The sequence below is a fragment of the Poecilia reticulata genome, chromosome 18 (genome assembly GCF_904066995.2).
Source record: "Poecilia reticulata chromosome 18, P_reticulata-male-v2, whole genome shotgun sequence".
NCBI classification, from domain to species: domain Eukaryota; kingdom Metazoa; phylum Chordata; class Actinopteri; order Cyprinodontiformes; family Poeciliidae; genus Poecilia; species Poecilia reticulata.
In genome coordinates, this window is record NC_088847.1 from 3,004,608 (window position 1) to 3,026,523 (window position 21,916).

At 37.4% G+C, this 21,916-nt stretch overlaps 1 protein-coding gene and 1 long non-coding RNA gene across 2 annotated transcripts; both read left to right on the plus strand.

The window, feature by feature from the left end:
* Window positions 1-1,229: 1,229 nt before the first annotated feature.
* On the plus strand, window positions 1,230-12,084 carry muc3a (mucin 3A, cell surface associated). The gene is made up of 9 exons (XM_081599932.1): window positions 1,230-1,245; window positions 3,423-4,874; window positions 4,993-5,108; window positions 7,638-7,696; window positions 8,187-8,229; window positions 8,335-8,384; window positions 10,311-10,423; window positions 10,540-10,587; window positions 12,068-12,084. Exons 1-9 carry the CDS (start codon window positions 1,230-1,232, stop codon window positions 12,082-12,084), a joined length of 1,914 nt encoding a protein of 637 aa, XP_081456058.1.
* A 4,348-nt stretch (window positions 12,085-16,432) lies between these two features.
* On the plus strand, window positions 16,433-20,397 carry LOC145548740 (uncharacterized). Its single transcript, XR_014084745.1, has 5 exons — window positions 16,433-16,645; window positions 17,211-17,372; window positions 18,288-18,382; window positions 19,204-19,394; window positions 19,480-20,397. It is a non-coding gene; the product is annotated as an uncharacterized LOC145548740 (long non-coding RNA).
* Window positions 20,398-21,916: the final 1,519 nt, after the last annotated feature.

Genomic DNA, 21,916 nt, shown 5'->3' on the forward strand with positions numbered 1-21,916 from the left:
TTTAAGTGTGTTAATAATTTCAGCTTTAATCATTGGCTTTTGTTCATCTGATGGTAAGATTAAAAACGACTTCACTTTTACATTTTATATAATTCCTTAGTTTATGCTTGTTCAAGATTTTAAGAAAGACCGTCTTCGATACAATATAACGTATATATGGAAAAATTTATCCTCTGAAACCTTTAGCTATACAAGTTACATCAAAAGATTAATCATTTAATCAATATAACTGTTTGACAAAGTGTGGAGAAATGTTCCAAGTTTTATTTTATTTTCTATCTATTTGTTAGATAGATTTGGTATCTAATCTATTTGGTATTTGGTATCTCAAATGATACCTGCTTATCGTTGCAGGGTCATGGGGTTGGGTAGACTTTGAACAGATTGCCAGTCCATTGTAGCGCTGTAAAACATTCAGAACAAATTTAGTTGAAAAAGCTATGTTGGAAAATAGTAATTTTAGTAGGTATATTTTAACTAGGTATAGCACTGTGATTAACCATTCTGATAGCCATTCTGTAATCATGTTTATTTTCAGAATATGGTGAAACATATTTTTTTAGGCTTTTAACCATAGAAAACAAAATGAAACTAAATCACCAATAAACAGGTGTAAGGTGGAGTATAACCTAACTATTAAAGAAAATGACTTATCCCAAAGATGTCAGATAGATAAAAAAAATCTTGCTGGTATCTACAGTCTCTTTTTCAAGAGGGTCCTGGCAATATAGCAGCACCATTTACAAGTATCAATGTCTACATTCAGCCAGAGAAATAGATTTGTTTAGTTTTAAAAGTATCAAAGCATACAATAATTAAAACGGCTCATATAAAAAAAACATAGCATGCCAGTTAAACTGTCTTCTTCATTGTCTTTAGTTTTAGTTCAGAGAGAGACACTTTCCCTGTGAATTTAGACTCTGGCTGTAAGTCATTCCTAGATGAGGGGGCAGCATGTTAAAGGCTCTCTTCAGATCTGTCCTAACTCTGCAGCCTCCCTTGATTCAACATAATTTTTCAAATATGCTAACAATTTGTCTTTAGGATTGAGATTGTTGTTTTGTGATTCCCTGTCCAAAAAATGCTGTCTTGTGGCTTAATTCTCTGGTTTAATGAGCCAATCTGGAAAACTCATTTAAGACAAAGCTTTGAATTCTTGGCTGGTGTCTTGTTATTATGTTTCAACATTTTCCTCGTGATATTAGATATTTGTCTAAAACATATAAAAAATGGAGTGTTTGAAAGGTAAAGACTATTTTTCAGGGTTCCTAAATTGTGACTTTTTACAAAAAAATGAGAATGAGACTATATTAAGGAATTATTTATTTCTCACAATGACAACATAAGCAATTCAGATGACAACTGAGTAATTGTGCTGGATCTAATCGCTTACAAAATAAAATTCTGGTTCAGAATAGTAATCACTGATGTATTTATCTGATTATTGAAAAAAGACATAAGCAAACATAAAATCTAATAACTTAAAGGGAAACATGAGGGGAATAGCAAATTATTGTTCAGATTATCATTAGCTGATTAAAAAAATCTAACTATATCAAATGTTCTTTCTGTCTGAAATAAAACTCCAAAGCTTTTTTATAATCTAGATTTTAATGTTAATGTAGCACAGACTGCAGCACAAGAAGGAAACAACTTAAACCACTGACTGGAGGTATGAGAAGACAGAGCAGAAAGCACACAAAGAAACAGACAAACTAGTGTGGGTTTATTTTCAGTGTCCATAAAGCAAAATGTTAATAGCGACAGAGGGAGAAGTTAATGGCAGCATTATCTCAGTCAATGCTGCCCTTGAAGAAGGCATTACAATTAAATATCAGACCAAGTGTAGCTTTGTTGTTGTTATTATTATTATTATTATTATTAGCATCCATCCATCCATCCATCCATCCATCCATCCATCCATCCATCCATCCATCCATCCATCCATCCATCCATCCATCCATCCATCCATCCATCCATCCATCCATCCATCCATCCATCCATCCATCCATCCATCCATCCATCCATCCATCCATCCATCCTCTTTACACCCTTGTCCCTCAGTGGGGTCGGGAGGGTTGCTGGTGCCTATCTCTAGCTAACGTTCCGGGCGAGAGGCGGGGTCACCCTGGACAGGTCGCCAGTCTGTCGCAGAGCATCACAGAGACACACAACCATGCACACACACACTCACACTCACACCTAGGGACAATTTGGAGAGGCCAATTAACATGACAGTCATGTTTTTTGGACTGTGGGAGGAAACCGGAGTACCCGGAGAAATCCCACGCATGCACAGGGAGAACATGCAAACTCTATGCAGAAAGACCGGGGCCTGGAATCAAACCCAGAACCTTCTTGCTGCAAGGCAACAGCTCTACCAGCTGCGCCACTGTGCAGCCCTGTTGTTGTTGTTGTTGTTGTTGTTGTTGTTGTTGTTGTTGTTGTTGTTGTTGTTATGATGTTCTGGGGAATTTTTTTTGTGACAACTGAGCTTGTGGCATACAGTACAGCATGCAGAATCTTTAAAATTATGCATAATAAATGTGATCCTGAGTAACTGAGGCAATATTCAAAAATATTGATAACCCTATCATTTCATTTCGCAGATATAGTGCCAGAGAAGACTGGCGTCATTCAACAATCTATGAAATCTCAGAAGGCTGCTACAACCTCAGCAAAATCTCAAATTCAAATTGAACAAACAATTGCTTCAGAGCCTGCGTCACCAGAGTCAACCTCTCTTGGTGCCTCAGCAACATCTGACAGTACTGGCCCTACGTCTGAACCAATCTCTCCACCTGTTTCAGCAACAGCTGGCCCTGTTGATACAACCTCTCCATCTGGTTCAGTAACATCTAGCCCTGTTGATACAACCTCTCCATCTGGTTCAGTAACATCTAGCCCTGTTGATACAACCTCTCCATCTGGTTCAGTAACATCTAGCCCTGTTGAGGCAACGTCTCCATCTGGTTCAGTAACATCTAGCCCTGTTGAGGCAACGTCTCCATCTGGTTCAGTAACATCTAGCCCTGTTGATCCATCTGGTTCAGTAACATCTAGCCCTGTTGATACAACCTCTCCATCTGGTTCAGTAACATCTAGCCCTGTTGATACAACCTCTCCATCTGGTTCAGTAACATCTAGCCCTGTTGAGGCAACGTCTCCATCTGGTTCAGTAACATCTAGCCCTGTTGATCCATCTGGTTCAGTAACATCTAGCCCTGTTGATACAACCTCTCCATCTGGTTCAGTAACATCTAGCCCTGTTGAGGCAACGTCTCCATCTGGTTCAGTAACATCTAGCCCTGTTGAGGCAACATCTCCATCTGGTTCAGTAACATCTAGCCCTGTTGAGGCAACGTCTCCATCTGGTTCAGTAACATCTAGCCCTGTTGAGGCAACGTCTCCATCTGGTTCAGTAACATCTAGCCCTGTTGATCCATCTGGTTCAGTAACATCTAGCCCTGTTGATCCAACCTCTCCATCTGGTTCAGTAACATCTAGCCCTGTTGAGGCAACGTCTCCATCTGGTTCAGTAACATCTAGCCCTGTTGATACAACCTCTCCATCTGGTTCAGTAACATCTAGCCCTGTTGAGGCAACGTCTCCATCTGGTTCAGTAACATCTAGCCCTGTTGAGGCAACGTCTCCATCTGGTTCAGTAACATCTAGCCCTGTTGAGGCAACGTCTCCATCTGGTTCAGTAACATCTAGCCCTGTTGAGGCAACGTCTCCATCTGGTTCAGTAACATCTAGCCCTGTTGATCCATCTGGTTCAGTAACATCTAGCCCTGTTGATACAACCTCTCCATCTGGTTCAGTAACATCTAGCCCTGTTGAGGCAACGTCTCCATCTGGTTCAGTAACATCTAGCCCTGTTGAGGCAACATCTCCATCTGGTTCAGTAACATCTAGCCCTGTTGAGGCAACGTCTCCATCTGGTTCAGTAACATCTAGCCCTGTTGATCCAACCTCTCCATCTGGTTCAGTAACATCTAGCCCTGTTGATCCAACCTCTCCATCTGGTTCAGTAACATCTAGCCCTGTTGATCCAACCTCTCCACCTGGTTCAGTAACGTCTGGCCCTGTTGATCCAACCTCTCCACCTGGTTCAGTGACGTCTGGCCCTGTTGATCCAACCTCTCCACCTGGTTCAGTAACGTCTGGCCCTGTTGATCCAACCTCTCCACCTGGTTCAGTAACGTCTGGCCCTGTTGATCCAACCTCTCCACCTGGTTCAGTGACGTCTGGCCCTGTTGATCCAACCTCTCCACCTGGTTCAGTAACATCTGGCCCTGTTGATCCAACCTCTCCACCTGGTTCAGTAACATCTAGCCCTGTTGAGGCAACATCTCCATCTGGTTCAGTAACATCTAGCCCTGTTGAGGCAACGTCTCCATCTGGTTCAGTAACATCTAGCCCTGTTAATCCAACCTCTCCATCTGGTTCAGTAACATCTAGCCCTGTTGATCCAACGTCTCCATCTGGTTCAGTAACATCTAGCCCTGTTGATCCAACTTCTCCATCTGGTTCAGTAACATCTAGCCCTGTTGAGGCAACATCTCCATCTGGTTCAGTAACATCTAGCCCTGCTGATCCAACCTCTCCACCTGGTTCAGTGACGTCTGGCCCTGTTGAAACAAGCACTCGGTCTGGGACATCCACATTCCCTGACTCATCCACACCCCATCAGGTTGATACTACTTCACAATCTCAACAAACATCACCTGCACAGTCTGGGACAACTGTAGCTGTAACAACTAGGAAGCCATTCCATTGTCACAATGGTGGTACCTTTAATGGAATCAACTGCATATGTGTCCTTGGGTTTTCTGGTTCTTCATGTGAAATGGCGGAAGCAGTTATGCCAGGTATAGTTAATTTTCTATAATTAAGTTTTATTCCTCTCAACCATATATTTCACTCTCATGTGAGACCCCTGTAACCTTTAATGAATGAATTTATTTGTTTATTCTTTTGTCTTTCCAGGTGCATTTAATCAGTCAGTGATCATTAATGTGGTGGTGAAGAAAGTTTACATTCCAGCATACGACAACCCATCATCAAATGAATACAAAGCATTTGTTGAAGACTTTCTGAATATGGTAAATTAATCCACACCCATTTTTCTTTAGAGTGTTATTTCTAAATGTTTAGTTAATAATCTGGTCTGCAAAAATAAGTATCTGCAAATAATCATTTATCATACCTCTCAGTCTGATGTAATCATATTTAATTCAGTTTATTTTCATAGCGCCAATTAACAATGTCGACTTAACTCACCTTCCAAGAAATTCTTATAATTCAGTCACAGTCTGGGCTTTAGGCTTAATGTAGCACTGACTGTAGCACACTAAATATATCCATCCATCCATTTTATTGACACCCTTGTCCCTCAGTGGGGTCGGAAGGGTTGCTGGTGCCCATCTCCAGCTAACGTTCCGGGCGAGAGGCGGGGTCCACCCTGGACAGGTTGCCAGTCTGTCGCAGGGCAACACAGAGACACACAGGACAAACAACCATGCACACACACATTCACACCTAGGGGCAATTTAGACAGACCAATTAACCCAACAGTCATGTTTTTGGACTGTGGGAGGAAGCCGGAGTACCCGGAGAAAACCCACGCATGCACAGGGAGAACATGCAAACTCTATGCAGAAAGACCGGGGCCGGGAATCAAACCCAGAACCTTCTTGCTGCAAGGCAACAGCTCTACCAACTGCGCCACTGTGCAGCCACACTAAATATAAAAAAAATTATTTACATTTATTTTATTCTTATGTAACACCAATTCAGATGTCCTGGGATTCAAACCCAGTGCATCTTTACTGCAAGGCAACAGCGCTACCAACTGTGCCACTGTGCAGTCCATAAAAAAAGTCAAGATTTTTCAAAATGTAACATCACAAGCACCAAGTTTAAGTAAATATTTATTGCTAAGTCCCACATTTTACCCTAAGAATATAAACTCTACATCTATACTGTATAAATCACTGTCACATGCTAATTGCTAATTTGATTTAAAAATATATTTTTTATTATTTATTTAAATTCTAAAAGTTTTGTGGTTCAATATTCAATATTTAATGTCATTATTATAGTAACAACAAAATCACATTTTGGCATCCTCTCACATAGACACATTGCTAAAAGTGCAGATAATACAACTGCAATACCATAAAGTGCAGTAATAATGATAGTAATAGTTGACCTATAACAAACAAAAAAGTTCCATATACTAATATGGTTTTATAATTTTTCATGGTATTCAAGAGAGGATAAATCCTTTGACCCATTTTCCCAAATATTCTTATTTTTTTATTATTATTATTATTTTTTATTTTTTCACAAAAACAATACAGTAAAATATTATGACCACAACAAGATAGGTCACAAAACCACCAATTATCGTTTCGGTTACGTTTACAAAGACCGCTGTCTAAAACATTTTTAAATATTGATTGGGGAAAAGTTCCACATTTGGACAAGACCGCATGGGCACATAAGAATTTACTTTAGTTGTTATCTTAGGGCACTAGATGGAGCATGTCATTTAAATGCGCATGAGCTGTTGACCTTTAGTTTCCACCTCAAATTTTGAGGTGGGCCTTCAGTATTACTGTTTTCTAAATGAGATGTAAACAGTAACCTGTCTAAAAGTAACATAAAAAACCTGTCTATAAACCGGAGATCCACTTTTATTTTGAAAAGAGAGCGTCATAACTTGTGCTGTCGCGCACATTAAAATCGAGTACAGGCTGGCTTTACTGCCATTTCCGAAGAGGTGGCTAGCTTTATCCCACTGATAGATGGGGTTTCTGATGCTGGCTGTCGGCTTCTAAACACTTCAGATAATGCTGACATTACTGTAGGAGCGCTAACGATGTCATAGTTGCCTCTGTGAGTCACTGGCTCTCAGCTATTTTTCTGTCTGTGAAACCCGCCTACTCCTGCTTGGTGTCCAATCAGAAGCTGAAATTTTAAGTTAACTTCCGTTGCAATCAACCTCTGTAAGAGAGTTTGATAGTGAATGCAAGAGACTTTGATAGTGAATGCAAGAGACTTTGATAGTGAATGCAAGAGACTTTGATAGCAAATGAAAGAGAGTTTGACAGTACGTGTAAGAGAGTTTGATTGTACGTGTAAGAGAGTTTGTAGGTTTTGTCCCTTGGGGCCTCTCCTAGTTCCCTACTGTGGAAAACATGGTCACCCTAATCACACCAAAAATGTTACAGTTCCATGTAAACATGTTCCACTATCTTCACTTCCACCTTTCAATCTAGAATGTTTTTTGAACTTGCAGTGAAAGTAGCATAGCAAAAAAAAATTGGTCAAACTTAGAAAATGGGTTGTTGGGAAAACCCCCCCAAAACATCTCTTCACTTTCCACCAGTACTTCCATAGAAACAAATCTATAAATGTGTAGTGGTACACACTTTTCAGAGCATTAATTTAAACCTCTTTTTCTGGTTAGTCAACTGTAATTTCCTAGAGTTTTTGATATTCAAAGAAATGATTGCAGCAGCAAAGTAACCTAAACACAGGCTAGCACTTATGAAATTAAAATTAATATGTTTATACAAGTGGAATTATTTGTTCAGTAGCTGTCATTACTGTGTTTTCCTTTTCAGATGAGACCAAATTACGGAGGCGTTCCATTTTTCAAAGATGTTATTGTGACCGGGTTAAGGTAAACAAGCCATTTATAGTATATTTTTATTTGCTTATAATGTTATCGTCAAGATATGGTCATTCCAAAAGGAATATTTTAGTAATGTGATTTTAAGCAATATACTGTATAAAACTCTTTGGTAACACTTTATTTGAAGGGGTGTGAATAAGACTGACATGACACTGTCATAAACATGACATAACACCTGTCATGAACATAAAGGAGTCTTTATGAATGTTTATGACAGTTGTCATGAAGTGTAATTTGGTAAATAATGACACTTTTAATGCAAAGTTGCATTGAAAGTCCATTAAAAATGCCAACTTTGCATTAAATTATCATAATTTACAAAATCATGCAAAGTTGGCACTTTTAATGGACTTTTTATGTAACTTTTAGAGCAACTTTGCATTAAAAGTGTCATTATTTGGTAAATAATAAAGTGTTAGGAACTCTTTTTAAATTGCAAAGTCATAGTTGACGAGATTCTTGTCATTGCTTCTCTTAGCCGCAGAGGTCCTGCTTCAACATTTGATCACACTGCAGAGGAGGTAAAGCAGTTAAAACACTCTACAAACTAATAATAAATAATTAAACTGAGTGTGAACCTCATAGCTGACTAATTTATTTATTTCTTTATCTTACCTTTATTTCAGATAAGAGAAGTCAAAGCAAAGGTGTTCGACTTTAAAGAAAGCACAGACAAGTAAATAAGTACATGTTTGGTTTTTTTTAAAGCAAAAAGTTAAATCCTTTTTGTTGATTGAACAAAACAATGCTAAATAGAATCTGCCTAAAAAACTCCTTCTATAGACAAGTATAAATAAATGAAAAGATTTAGGGAAAAAGAAAACATTTTCTATGAATACTTCAGAAAAAGAAACAAAATATAAACCTCTATTTTTCTGTTGAAATGTATTATTTTTCAATGGAAATATTGAAAAATAGAAGTTTAACAAACTCAGAGTGCCTCCGTGAGCTCTTTGTTGGCTTTGCCAAGCAAGCAAGTTCTTAGTTAACGGAACAACTGATATCAATAAATAAAATGAACTCTGAGCATATAAACCTTGAGTAGGCCTTGTTGAGGGTGAACTCATTATGAGTTGGAAAAGGATCTGCAGACACTGCAGATCACATGCCTGAAATGTAACAGCTGCCCAGCTAAGTATAAATAAAACTCTCTGACCAGTTAACAGGGGAGGGCTGAGTAGTCTCAGAATGAAGGTGAGGGTAAGGTTCCCACAAGTGAACCTTCAAGTGAGCTTTTCAGTTAATTCCACATTAGTTCTGCAATATAGTTAATAAGCAAAATCATTGGTGCAAATCATATTGTCTGATTGTTCTTCCATCCAGAACATCTACATCTGATTGCCACTAATCTGAATGACATCACGGGCTAGCCCTGTAGCTTCTTGTGCATTAACTCCAGCTGCTAACTCACTTCCCAGGATAGCATCTTTGAGGCCTGTGGTTTTCAAGTACGCTAAAGACTTTGCTTTCCAGACATGGTAGTGGACTTCATCTTGGTCAAACCGCACCAGCAATCCTCTTCCTTACATCGTTATACCAGGAACTTGCCTTGCCTCCATGATGCTTCTGCATTTGGGTCCTACTCCATCACACACTGCCATGACAGAACTGAATTTATTCAAAGCTCCATCAGACCTCACAGACATGGAAGGTCTGCTGCTGAAAAAGCTCCGTCTCCCCTGGTAACAAGCTGAGTTCTGGGAAGAGTCTGTTGTTGGTAGAGCTCTTCTGTGCATGTAAAACCTCAGAAAGATAAAGAGGTGCCAAACCATTTAGACATTTCAAACTAATAAGATCTTATCAATTCTAAAAAAAAAATTCTAAAGGCACTCAGTGGAGGAAATTTAATATAATGGGGCAAAATGTTCTTTCTGCCTTATCCACATTTACAGATTACGAAAAAGAGACTGGTCAATCCAGGTAGAGGGAGTTGCGATAGTTCAGCCTAGAAGTAATACAATTATTAATAACCATCTTCATCTCAAAGGCATTTTGGGGAAAATAATTCATCAGGGCCTAGAAAGGCTTTTATCATCAGAGCCTAGAAAGGCTCTGATGATAAAAGCTAGATTACTGCAGTGACTTTATTTCAAATTTGAATCAAAGATTGACCCCAAGCTTCCTAATGGATGTACAGTCAGACGAGTCCAACGATCCATCAACACTGTTGCTTCCTGTCAGCAGGTTGGATTTACCAAATAAACTTGTCTTTCTGTTGTTTACATAAAGTAATGTCTACTCTGTCCAAATACTGCAGTAGATTATCTGCTGACTGGGATGGATGGCTTTTATGGGAAAGCAGACTTGAATGTCATCTACATAAAAATGGAATGATGCATTATATTTTTGGAAAATGGACCCAGCTACAAGAAAAATATGACAGGACTAAAGCGGAGCCTTGTGGTACACCACATCTGAGAGGAGCAGCAGCTGACATTGTCTGATATTTGAAAGCTTATAACAGTCACAATATTTTGTTGGTCTCAAACAGAAACAATAACAGTGAAAAAAAGTGCATTTCATATATAGAACAGTTGTACATGTTTTTAAGATAAGGAATGTCTTAATTTTAGCTAATTCAGAAAAAAATTGTCTCCCTCAGTGTAAATGTCACACATGATGTGGTTCTGGAAGTTAATAATGGCCACCATATAGAACAATATGAGGAGGGCTTTCAAAAGGTTGAAGAAGTTATTGGAAATCTGTTAGACTCAGGTAATATATTTTAAAAAATCATTCTTAACAAAATCACAACTCAATTAAATCCTCACGGATGCCTCATTTTTTCTGTTGAGCTCAAATAACAGTTTTTTTTCTCCTCTGATTTTTAGGTTATGTCATAAGTTCCTCAACGGAGGAAACAGATGTAGACGAGGAAGGTAAGTGTTTAACCCTTGTATGTAGAAATGGGGTCCAACCGACTCCACACAGGTAAAATTTGTATCATTTGCCATAGTCCTCTACGTTTGAATCAGTCCATGCACACACAAGGCTTAAGCACTCTATCGGCAAACTATGTTTTACTTGTGTAAAAACAAGTAAAAATTTGATGTATCAGGACCTCAAATGCTAAGTTAAGAAAAATAAGGATACTACTTTGTGTCAAATTTTAATTAATCGAGTTTGATGGATTAAAATGCCACGCCCAAATCAAAAATCGATAAATCGATACTATCGCACACGAACATCTGTTAAATCTACGTCATAAAACGCTTATCGTATAAGACATCTGTTTTAATAAGGTTTTATAAAGTCCTTATCATATAAAAACATATGTTTTGATTTAAATTAAGTTCTTATCAAAATAAAACAGAAATAATTCTGGAACTTTCTCCTCTATTGCATCATATAAACATTCTGGAACTTTCTATTGCATCATATAAACATTCTGGAACTTTCTCTCTATTGCATCATATAAAATAAACAGACAGGATTCTGGAACTTTCTCTGTTGCATCATATAAAACATTCTGGAACTTTCTCTTAAATAAGAAAACATGTCAGAGCAGAATTTATCGCATAAAAATCATCTGTTTTGATTTAAATTAAGTTGTTATCAAAATGAAACAGACAGGATTCTGGAACTTTCTCTGTTGCATCATATAAAACATTCTGGAACTTTCTCTCTATTGCATCGTAGAAACATTCTGGAACTTTCTCTCTATTGCATCATATACAATAAAACGGACAGGATTCTGGAACTTTCTCTATTGCATCATATAAAATAAAACAGACAAGATTCTGGAACGTTCTCTTAAATTGTAAATAACAAACATGTAAGGGCAGATTTACATTAAGTTGTTATCAAAATAAAAACACCCTGCAACCTGTCCAGGGTGTACCCTGCCTTTTGACCCAGTTATTCCCCTCCCCCTAAGTTGAAAGTTTTATACCTATGCAAATTTTCTGATGCAACTCCTCCTCACATGGATAGACTCCACCCCCAACTGCTCTTATCTTCCTGCTCCCCGGCAGATGCCCCAGCCCACTTTTATCAGTTTATGTTTGAATGAGCCAATAGACATAAAGGGGCGGAGTTTCTGTTTTTCTGCTTTAAATATTTTTGGAGGCCCTGTCAATCTTCTTGTTGCATTTGGTAGAGGAAGAACCAATTGCTCTGACAGAAAAAAAAATGGTTCGCATTAAAAGAGAAAAGCCTCCAAAGAGAAGACAGCAAGAAGCTAATCAACTAGCATGTAGCTCATCTGCTCCAACCTCAGAGACTACAGATGGACAAACCACCACGAGGCCCTGCTCCATGGCTGATGCTCCATCCTCTACACTCCTGGATACAAATCTGGTCTTACCTCCATCAGCAGCGTTCGAATCCTCGGTTCAGCACGAGATTCCCACGTTCCAGGACTCCGAGCATATTAGGCCTGACTCCAATGAATCCCACTCTGCTGAAGCTCCTTCATCCGGTGTGGGAAAAACCAAGACCTCCCGGTGTTATCCAGTGTTATCCCTTCTCTGTGAGACTCCAAGCTCAGTCTATTAAATTCCAGTCCATAAATTGGATGCTTCCCAAAAGTCCACCTTTTTTTGTGCAAGAGAAAACCTGAAGATAAAAGGCAGCAGTGAGGTGAAGTGAGGTGGAGAAGCTAGTCTGCCAACATCCGACTCAACTGCTTGAAGATCCAAAAATATCAGATGGGAACCCCACCACCAGACCCTGCTCCATGCATCACTCCAAGAAGTAAATCATTACAGTTGGACAAAGTTTTCTCTCTATTTATTTATTTATTTATTTATTTTTGCTTCATTTGTATAAATTTAATTCCAATAAGGAACTTTTATTTCCACCTTCAAGTCTGGATCCACTCTCAGTCACTTCATCCCAGTCAAGGCTGATGAAGAAATTAAGGTCATGGAAATTATAGTCACTACTCAATAGTTAAGCATTTAATAAATCATGTTAATTGTTATATTAATTTCAAATCATAATAAAAAAAGAGAATAGTTTATTTCATAAACAAAAATTTATCTGTGTTTACATAACTTCCTCACCGTCTCTTTCTCTGTGCTGCTCTCAGCTGGTATCTGATAAACCGTCCTCAGCTCTGTCACTTCAGTCAACCAACTTGGCTCCAGGTGAATAAAGGTCCAAATAATTTTGAGTCACTATCTACTAAATTGTCAAGTATCTTATTGACTAATATTTTGTTTTTACAGTAAATAAAAAATATTTACAATTTAAATAAAAAGAGAATGGATTAATTTTGTGGACAACTGATCCATATTTTTAACTTTGAGAGCTTTTCTTTCTCTGTGCTGCACTCGGCTTGTATCAGAAAACTCAGCAGCCTGTCTCCAACAGCCACTTTAAGCTGTTGCTTATTAAAAATAAAGTCAAGGAAATGTGGTTCTACTGATCCCTAACTCAACAAGTATTTACTAAGCCATCAAACATGCACAAAATTATTAATATTAGTACAGGTTAATCATTTTAAATTGTTAGAATTGCTTACCATGTCTTTAGTTTTGTTTTTCTTCTGTCAGGTAGTTTTCTATTTATCATTTCAAACTCCTCTCCTATCTAGAGAAACCAAAAGAAAAAAACACCACAGCACTAGCACACGATTAAAGAACAAACTTTTTCATAGAGATTAGGACAGAGCACAAGAATGACAGGACCGAGTAGAACTTTGATAGCTTGGCCTCTAGTCAAAGGAACATTTTTATCATCCTGTCTGATTATGCACAGAGAGGCAGACCCAGCAAAACAATAAAATAAACTAAAAATGTATTGCCCATGCTGTTAGTGATTCTGTTCAATCGTTCAACCTTATTTTTCCTGAATATATGATAAAAATGTTCCTCATATGTCTTGTGCAGGTAATGGTAGTTGTAGCGTAAACATAGAGGTCAGTTATACAGCTTGTTTCAGTCACAGAAAAAAGAAAACCAACCAAATATTAAAATAGTTTTCCATAAACTAATATTAAATAAGATACTTTTATCTCCTGTGTGTTTAAGCCTGACATGCATGAACAAGATGATTTTTTTAAAGCTGGTTCATTTTGGTTTACGATGAAATGGACAAAGCTAATCTTTAATTATGCATTTATTTTTATATGGAATCAGGTTTGACTAGAGGCCAAGCTATCAAAGTTCTACTCGGTCCTGTCATTCTTGTGCTCTGTCCTAATCTCTATGAAAAAGTATGTTCTTTAATCGTGTGCTAGTGCTATGGTGGACTTTATAAAACCTTATTAAAACAGATGTCTTATACGATAAGCAATATATGACGTAGATTTAACAGATGTTTTATACGATAAGCGTTTTATGACGTAAATTTAACAGATGTTCGAGTGCGATAGTATCGATTTATTGATTTTTTATTTGGGCATGGCATTTTAATCCATCAAACTCGATTAATTAAAATTTGACACAAAGTAGTATCCTCATGTTTGCTAAGCGTGTGCTTAGGTTGTTTGTGGCATATAAATATTATAATAACAATGTATGAGTGAGCATTGGGTTGGGTTAGTACACAAAAAGGAACTCTCAATAACATGGAGTAAGTCACGCTTCAGGGGAAAATGAGCTTTAAGGAATGTGTCAGATTTGTTCTTTCACCAAAACGAATGTGAATTGTAAATATTTCCAAATGTTATTAAATTACTAATATCAAAAATCTTGTGACAAATCTTATTTGTCACAAGATTTTAGATATTAATAATTGGTATATTTACCCCGCCTCTTGCCCGAAACGTTAGCTGGAGATGGGCACCAGCAACCCTCCTGACCCCACTAAGGGACAAGGGTGTAAAGAAAATGGATGGATGGATGGAATAATTAGTATATTTTAAATTAAGTTCTTATGTTTCATCAACTGATGGATGTATTTACAGTTTGTGTGATCACTTGCACGTAATAAAAAGTTTTGGACAATTAGTAAAAGGTTTCGCTCTGCGAGCAAAGTTCAACCTACATTTGGACAACAAAAACCAAAAAACTACAAAGTCCTACACACATTTATCTTCTCTAGACAGAAAATATATTTTTCAAAGCCCTGGGTTTCCAAATGATCCACCTCTGAACCTAAACACATCCCCCAGTTGTAAGAAGTTTCTTTACAACACACCAATCAAGTAAAAGCACTGTAGAAACACAGCGACTAAGTTCCACTTTCTCAGTGAATTTAGGAGTCAGGAAAGGAAGAGAGGATGGAGATCACTGAGGAGATGCAGAAAGTAGAAAAGTACAATGCATAAAGAGAGAGACTTAGGACCTCGGGGTCCTAAGTCTCTTTATGAACAAGACAAACTTTATCAGTTAAAATCTGAATGACACCAATCAACCTTGTTATAACCTATGGAGTGGAAATACCAATAAAATGGTTTTTGCCTCCAGTTCAGTAATCAGCAGCCTGTTTTTACATTCACATCTTTATGCATGTGAGATTTTACTGTAAGGTCATCATCACTTTTTGTTTATTAGTATTGGCAAATAATTGCGCAGCAACTATTGAACACAAGCTATGTTTTGTAACATGCATCTCAATGTGTTTCTGATTCACAAATGTATCTACAATCACCCAAACTGTGTGGATGAGTACTCCAGAAAGCATCGTTAATTACATTAGAGTTTAATTAGTCATTTGAGTAAAAATTTTTACCAGTTAGCTGAAACTATTTTAATTGTTTTCCATTAAGATAAAAGAAACTGAGACAAGTTGTCATATTTATTAGCCCTGTTGCAGATAGCAAAGCCTAAAATTTGAAATACTTTGTCCCCGAGGGGTAATTCACTTCTGACAGTCTACAAAATCCTCACACAGCAACAGTCCCATTCCAGAGAGAGAAACAAAAAAACAAACTCATATTCACAAAACTACATCAGGACTCCAATGGCGCGATTCATCTGGAATCATTTCAAAGCCCAGCAACTAAATGAATAAAGGATTTCATGTACTGATTTGATTTGATCTTGGCATATGCAAACTTCTTTCTTATGGGAACTAGGATCGCAAGGGTCTTTAAGGATGAATCTTTCCCTCTTAGTGACTCTTGTTCTGAAGAACCGATAAAGGTCTTTTAAGCACCTCCCACTTTCTTTGTACTGATCTTAATTATATGCTCATCAACCTCTTTTTGTTTCCCATGCTAAGGTTAACAGCTAGTACACCATCACAAAAGTTATCACAGATTCAATAAAATAAAAATGAAGCATTCTTATGCGATCGATAAACTATTTGTTTTTATTAATAAAGTCTCAGCTTGGCCTTCTTGCAGATGGTTAGCCTTAAAGCTAGCCTGTTGTCTGGCTGACAGTTTCTATCATTTACCACTGATAAATGTTGGTGCAATCATAGTCATAGGCTAACTTCTTCAAAAATCCATCAGTATGTTTTACTTTGAAACATTTAGCTGCAAGCATGAATTATTGCAACAATGGATCAGCTGGTCTAAAACTGGATCCTGGCCGTGGTCTCTGGCTGGGTTCTTTCTGTGAGGAGTTTGTATGTTCTCCTCATGTTTGCTGCATGTGAGTTCTCTCTGCTACTCTGGTTTAACCCCAGAGCCAGACATGGATGAATGTTCAGATAATTGTCCGCTCCAATTCACTCCTGTGTGTAAGTCTGCGGCTGCCTCGTTGTACCCTTTCTTGTGTGTGTGTGATGGAGTAGCAACCTGTGTACCCCTGGTGTATCCTGTCTCTCACCCTCTTATCGTGGGAGGTACTCTGATGGTCTCTGAAAGGAGCTGGATGGATTAAGTTGGCATGATCTTACTAAAATCTTCTATCTTTTTTCTGTAGGTCTATGTCTGAGAATACTGCAGGACTCGGGTATAGCTGAATACTTCAGTAATTTTACATTAGAAAATGGCACGGTTGTTTGTAGAAGCAGATGTGACCCAGAACATAATGAGACTATAGAGTGCCATAATAAAGGGACCTGCAGCATCTTCAAAGGATTGGGAGAGATCTGCATGTACGTTGACATGTTTGGTTTTTTTTAATACTGATTTTACCTAACAAACAATATCAACTTTTCACTTTTCCAATTCTAGCATATATGTTGCTATAGAGATCAAGAACTGTAACTCAGAAAAACTGCAGCTTATTAGATTATACAGATTTCACGGTCTTATTAGTCAAACTTAATCTATATTTCCAAATGACGAGGGAGATACAGTATGAAGGTCAAAGTAGACAAGCAGTCTTCTAAGAACTGAGCAATTCTTCAGTCCTCACTGCAGTTTATTTAACTTTAAATATGTTTAATTGAAGACACCTTCCTGTGTTCCAGTTCAGTGCATCACAGTCGACCACACTGACTTGGTTCATGTAAAATATCAGTTAATAAACATTCCTGCTAAAGTACTAAGTAAACCAAAGGAAAAACATAACTTTTAGTGAACAGGCTGTTATAAGATTTAGTTTTTTGCAAGATTTTAATCTTAATATTATTTTTTTTGTCAATATTTAAATGAATATTTACATTATTTGCCACACTATGTTGTCTTTAATTGTGTTTTGATTCATTCCTTCCTTAGATGTGAAAACGTGAACAGCATCTGGTATTTGGGAGAGGATTGTAGCTGGCCTATACAGAAAGTTCCGTTTTATGCAGGGCTAAGTGTGACCCTGGCTGTCTTGTTAGTTGCTGTGGTAACCCTGGTTGCATATGCTGTTGTCAACAAACACAAACACACAAAGTAAGTAAGCTGTGATATGTTTTTTTTTTTACAAAACATGATACCACTAACAAAAAGGAAAAAAGACTAAGTGCCTTGTCTTTAATGTATCCATGAATCATACATTTTACAGCACATTAACAAGCAGAACTTTAAAACAGACATGGTGTAGTGATGTAGTGTTATGCCCTTAACGTAGAGAGCACTAATTCACATGGAAAACTAAAGTCACCATCTATGAATACTGAGGGAGGCTGGGATGGAAGGGACCGTTGAAGAGTAATTCATGGCCAATAGCAGATAAAATCAAGAATATGTTGACAGTGATCACACACTATAGTTCTACTACCGTATTTTCCACACTATAAGGCGCACCTAAAAACCTTCAATTTTCTCAAAAGCCGACGGTGCGCCTTATAATGCGGTGCGCCTTATATATGGAAAAAGTTTTAAAATAGGCCATTCATTGAAGGTGCGCCTCATAATCCGGTGCGCCTTATAGTGCGGAAAATACGGTAATCTTTAAACACAGAATGAAGTATTTTTTCACTGAGTGCTTCTTGCTGTAACTGGATGTACAGAGTGAAACACTGTTGTTCACTTTCTTGTAGCAGTGTGTGATGCACACATGGAAAATGATGTCTTAGCAAGAGATTTGTTTCTGTTAGTTTGTTAAAGTCGTCCTTCTTTAGCTACTAACACCTATGATGGTCTTACAGTAGATAGAAAACTGAAATATATTCCAGTAGCTTCCATGTTGACTAATTTGAGAATATGTACGACCGAGCAACAGACGGAGGATATAAATGTAGTAGTATTAATGGTTAAAGGTTAGAGGCACTAATATTAATCTAATTCCAAGCTGATTTTCAGCTCAGCAATAATCTAAGAACAGATAAAAATTCTCAGTATTTTACTTAAACTCTGTTTCTGCAGAAAGAAAGACGTGAAGCAGAAATTGGTGAACCAGTGGCTGGACGATGACTATGAGTGGTCCAGAGCTGCAAGCCCAATAGGCAAACATGGAGCAAGTAAGTTTCTAATCCATACGCATGAGAGTTATGGGTCCAAGATATAGACATTGAAATATGAATGTTTTTTTTTTCTTTATCAACTATTTATATCTGGGCCAAAATAAATAGGGAAACTAAGAAAAAATAAAAAGTACATGTACAAAAAAGTTTTTTTTTTATACATGTTGGAAGTATTCTAAAATAATTTGCAATTGCAGAACTCATAAAAAATTCTAAAGAGAAATGTTTAACATTTGTATGCAACATTTATACTATTTGGTTTGAGTTTAAAAAATAAATCATTGGGTACAAATGAAGAGATCACTTAAAATGATTAGTTTCTCTTGACTTTACTTTTCATAGGTAAATGTTTGAGTAAATTGAACATAGTTCTTTTATTCTTTGAACTACTGACATGTCTTAAAATTCCAAGCAAGAATTTTGTATTTATTTGCAGAGAATGAGAAATGGTCAAAATCATGGAAAAGATGCAGTGCTTTCAGACCTCAGATAATGCAAAGAAATGTGCATTTAGAAACAACAATACTAATGAAATCAGTATTTGATGGGATAACTGAGGTTTTCAATGGACTTCAGAGAAGTGGTCTGTTCATTTTTTCCAGAGCTGTATCTCTGGACACTTTCCTGAATTTTACAAGAACACACAATGTTATTAGACCAAGTAAAGCACAGATAACACATTAAAGCCTTTTGAGCGATGGAAAGACTTTGACAGTGCTCATTCTGGTGGAATGTGATGCGAGGCATCCATTGAAGTTTGCATTGTTTTACCATTTTTTGTATATATATATATATATAAAAAGCCTGTTCCTTCACAGAAAATGGATCAGTTATGTACGGGAACCAGCAGGCGCCTTTCACATATGGCAGCAATCGGTTCAACCCGTCAGAACGCATGTTTTCACTGCCGCAGAACCTGCACACACATGACTCGTCCTTTCCTAATCCTGGATATGGCACGCCTGCCATTTCACCCTCACCCAACACGGATTTCCGGTTCAATCTGCCGGTTGGTGAAGACAAACATGAATCAGATTTAATCTTGAGGTTTCCCGTTTTCTCACTTGTTCTTTTCTTCTTCTTTTTTCCCGAAGATGAGGATTCTCAGGCCGGAGACCCGGGGATCCTTAGATGTCTAGGCTCAGCATTGATTGATGAAGAAACTCCTACATGATTCTGTTTATTTATGTGTCTCTGTGGATGTTTAGATGCTAGATTTTAGATGTTTCTTCTATAAACTCTTGCTTACAGTTAAGTCTTTGTTGTTTTTGTTGAAAAGATGACAGATATTTAGGTTCCCATACCTGAAATTCCAAACTTATTTAACCTGTACATCTCAAAGACTGATTTAATTGGTTTTTATACATTGGCAAAGGAAATCTCACCAAAAAAATTTGTTACTACACAAACTGGAACATGTTTGACTAATCAGCCAGTTTAATGCTAACAAAGCCTTTGAACAAAGCAAGCAGCTGATCAGACAAAAGCAACAAATCACTGAAGATCTTGGAACTTGTTTCCAGTCTGCAGAGCCGTTCTAATACAGATACACACAATATCACAGATGCGTGATATTGTGTGCAGCCAATGTTAGAAAAAGCACACTAGTAAGTATTATTTCAGAAGATGAGAATGAATAAAGTTCTTATGCTTCATGATATATATTAAACTGTATATGTTCACTTATTTAATGAGCAAAGTTCATTCAGAATCAGTATGGATGTGTTGGACCCACACCACAGGGTGCTCTGACCGTCCTCCATACAGTTTGGGCGTTAACAGGATCCTGGGTTTGTCCTTTAGGCCTAAGTTATTCTTTATTTTGTTTAGATCAGCCTTTTACCTGTTTTACTTTAGTTCGGTCTGTTCTTAGTTATTTTACCCAGATCGTGTTATTAATTTATTGTGTTTAGTTATTCTTTGTCTCACTGAGATTCATATTTTAAAGCTCCACTGTTTGTTTTCCTCCTCTGTGCCATTTCCCTCACATAAATATTTCCCTCAATATTTAACCACTGCTCTTTCTTCCAGGACTTGTTCACACACAGCCAGATATCTGATAACTCAATAGACTTTTATGCGATTTGACCTTGCATTAACATGTAACTTACATTTAATATCACAAAAACTTAATAATAAAACTTAATAATAAAACCTCAAAAGTGAAGACTTGTGAATTCTCCTTTTTTGCGTTTGCTTGTGAACGCTGGAAACCTGAGATTTAGAAGTAAACACATGACAGTCCGACTGCAACAAATAATGCAACGCTGACGTCACTTTGTCGATGTTTGGCCATGCAGTGGAGGAAAGATGGCTGCTATCAGAAAGTTGTTGATTTTTATCTTTGTTCAGACACTTTCTACTTGTTTATAAGTCCATCTGCTCCAGTACATTAAGTTGCAGAGGACAGAGAGATCAAAGGTCAACTGTTTTACACCAGCTGTCCCTCCCAATATGGACGCAAAAATGACCTTCGACCTTCAACACCCACGTTTCCACATCATGCGTCTACACATGGGCACATACAAGCTTTAACCGTATAGTAACACTTTATTACAAAGCTAATAAATTGTTTTATTAACTTTATATTCCAACACGTTATTTAAAAGTTGTTCAACCTCTCTGTCTGTCCACAGAAATAAATCTCCTGGTACCATGTTTAAACCATGTCTTGGCTTATAGCCTTCATTCAAATATCACAGTTTCGCTCTGGGTTGAATCCCAGGAGAACATCTATTATATCTAACAGAGGTTCATTCCCAAAGTTAAACAGGAAATGAAATAGAAACATCCACATAGCAATTACAGAAAAAATATAAAATCCACAGAAAAAATGACTCTTATTTAACATCACCATTAACAGACTGGCAGTCAGACAGCTGACCAAAGGAACTGCAGGTAAAACACCAGACAGAGATACTAACTGTTACCCAGCTGCTTGTACCCAAATCTACTTTCTTGTCAAAATGGAAAGTGATTAATATAAGTCAATAGATCGCCTCTACTGACCCTAGGTCATATAGGATTATCAAATGCTTTTTAAACTCGTACATTTTTATATGTTTTGGGCTCTCCAATAAGCTTTCTTATGAATACTTTTAGGAATAAATTGACAATAATCAGATTTCTTCTTATTCTCTATTTATTACTAGAAATTAGCAACAACAAAAAACACCTCCAAATTCATTTTTTAGTTTCAGTTTTAATGTGGACGTTCTGTTCTGCATTTTAAAGTGCTCCTTATCACACCGCATTTATTTGTGCATTGTTGTGACAGAGTACATTTCTCTGCAGAGTCGGAGCAGAGCAGACATGCTGCAGCAGCTGAATCTGGGTTTCACTTTTTTTGGTTTCTTCCCCAACTCAAATACAGCATTGAAGCAAAGCAATGTGAACACAGCGTGGCAAGAGCTGTGAACATTTGGAAGTCGAAGACTTCACATAAAAATAATTGTGAAGTGAAACCACAAAGAGCAGCAGCAATGTTACCATGTGGCTGCGTTGATGTCAGTGAGCACAGGGTGTGTAAGT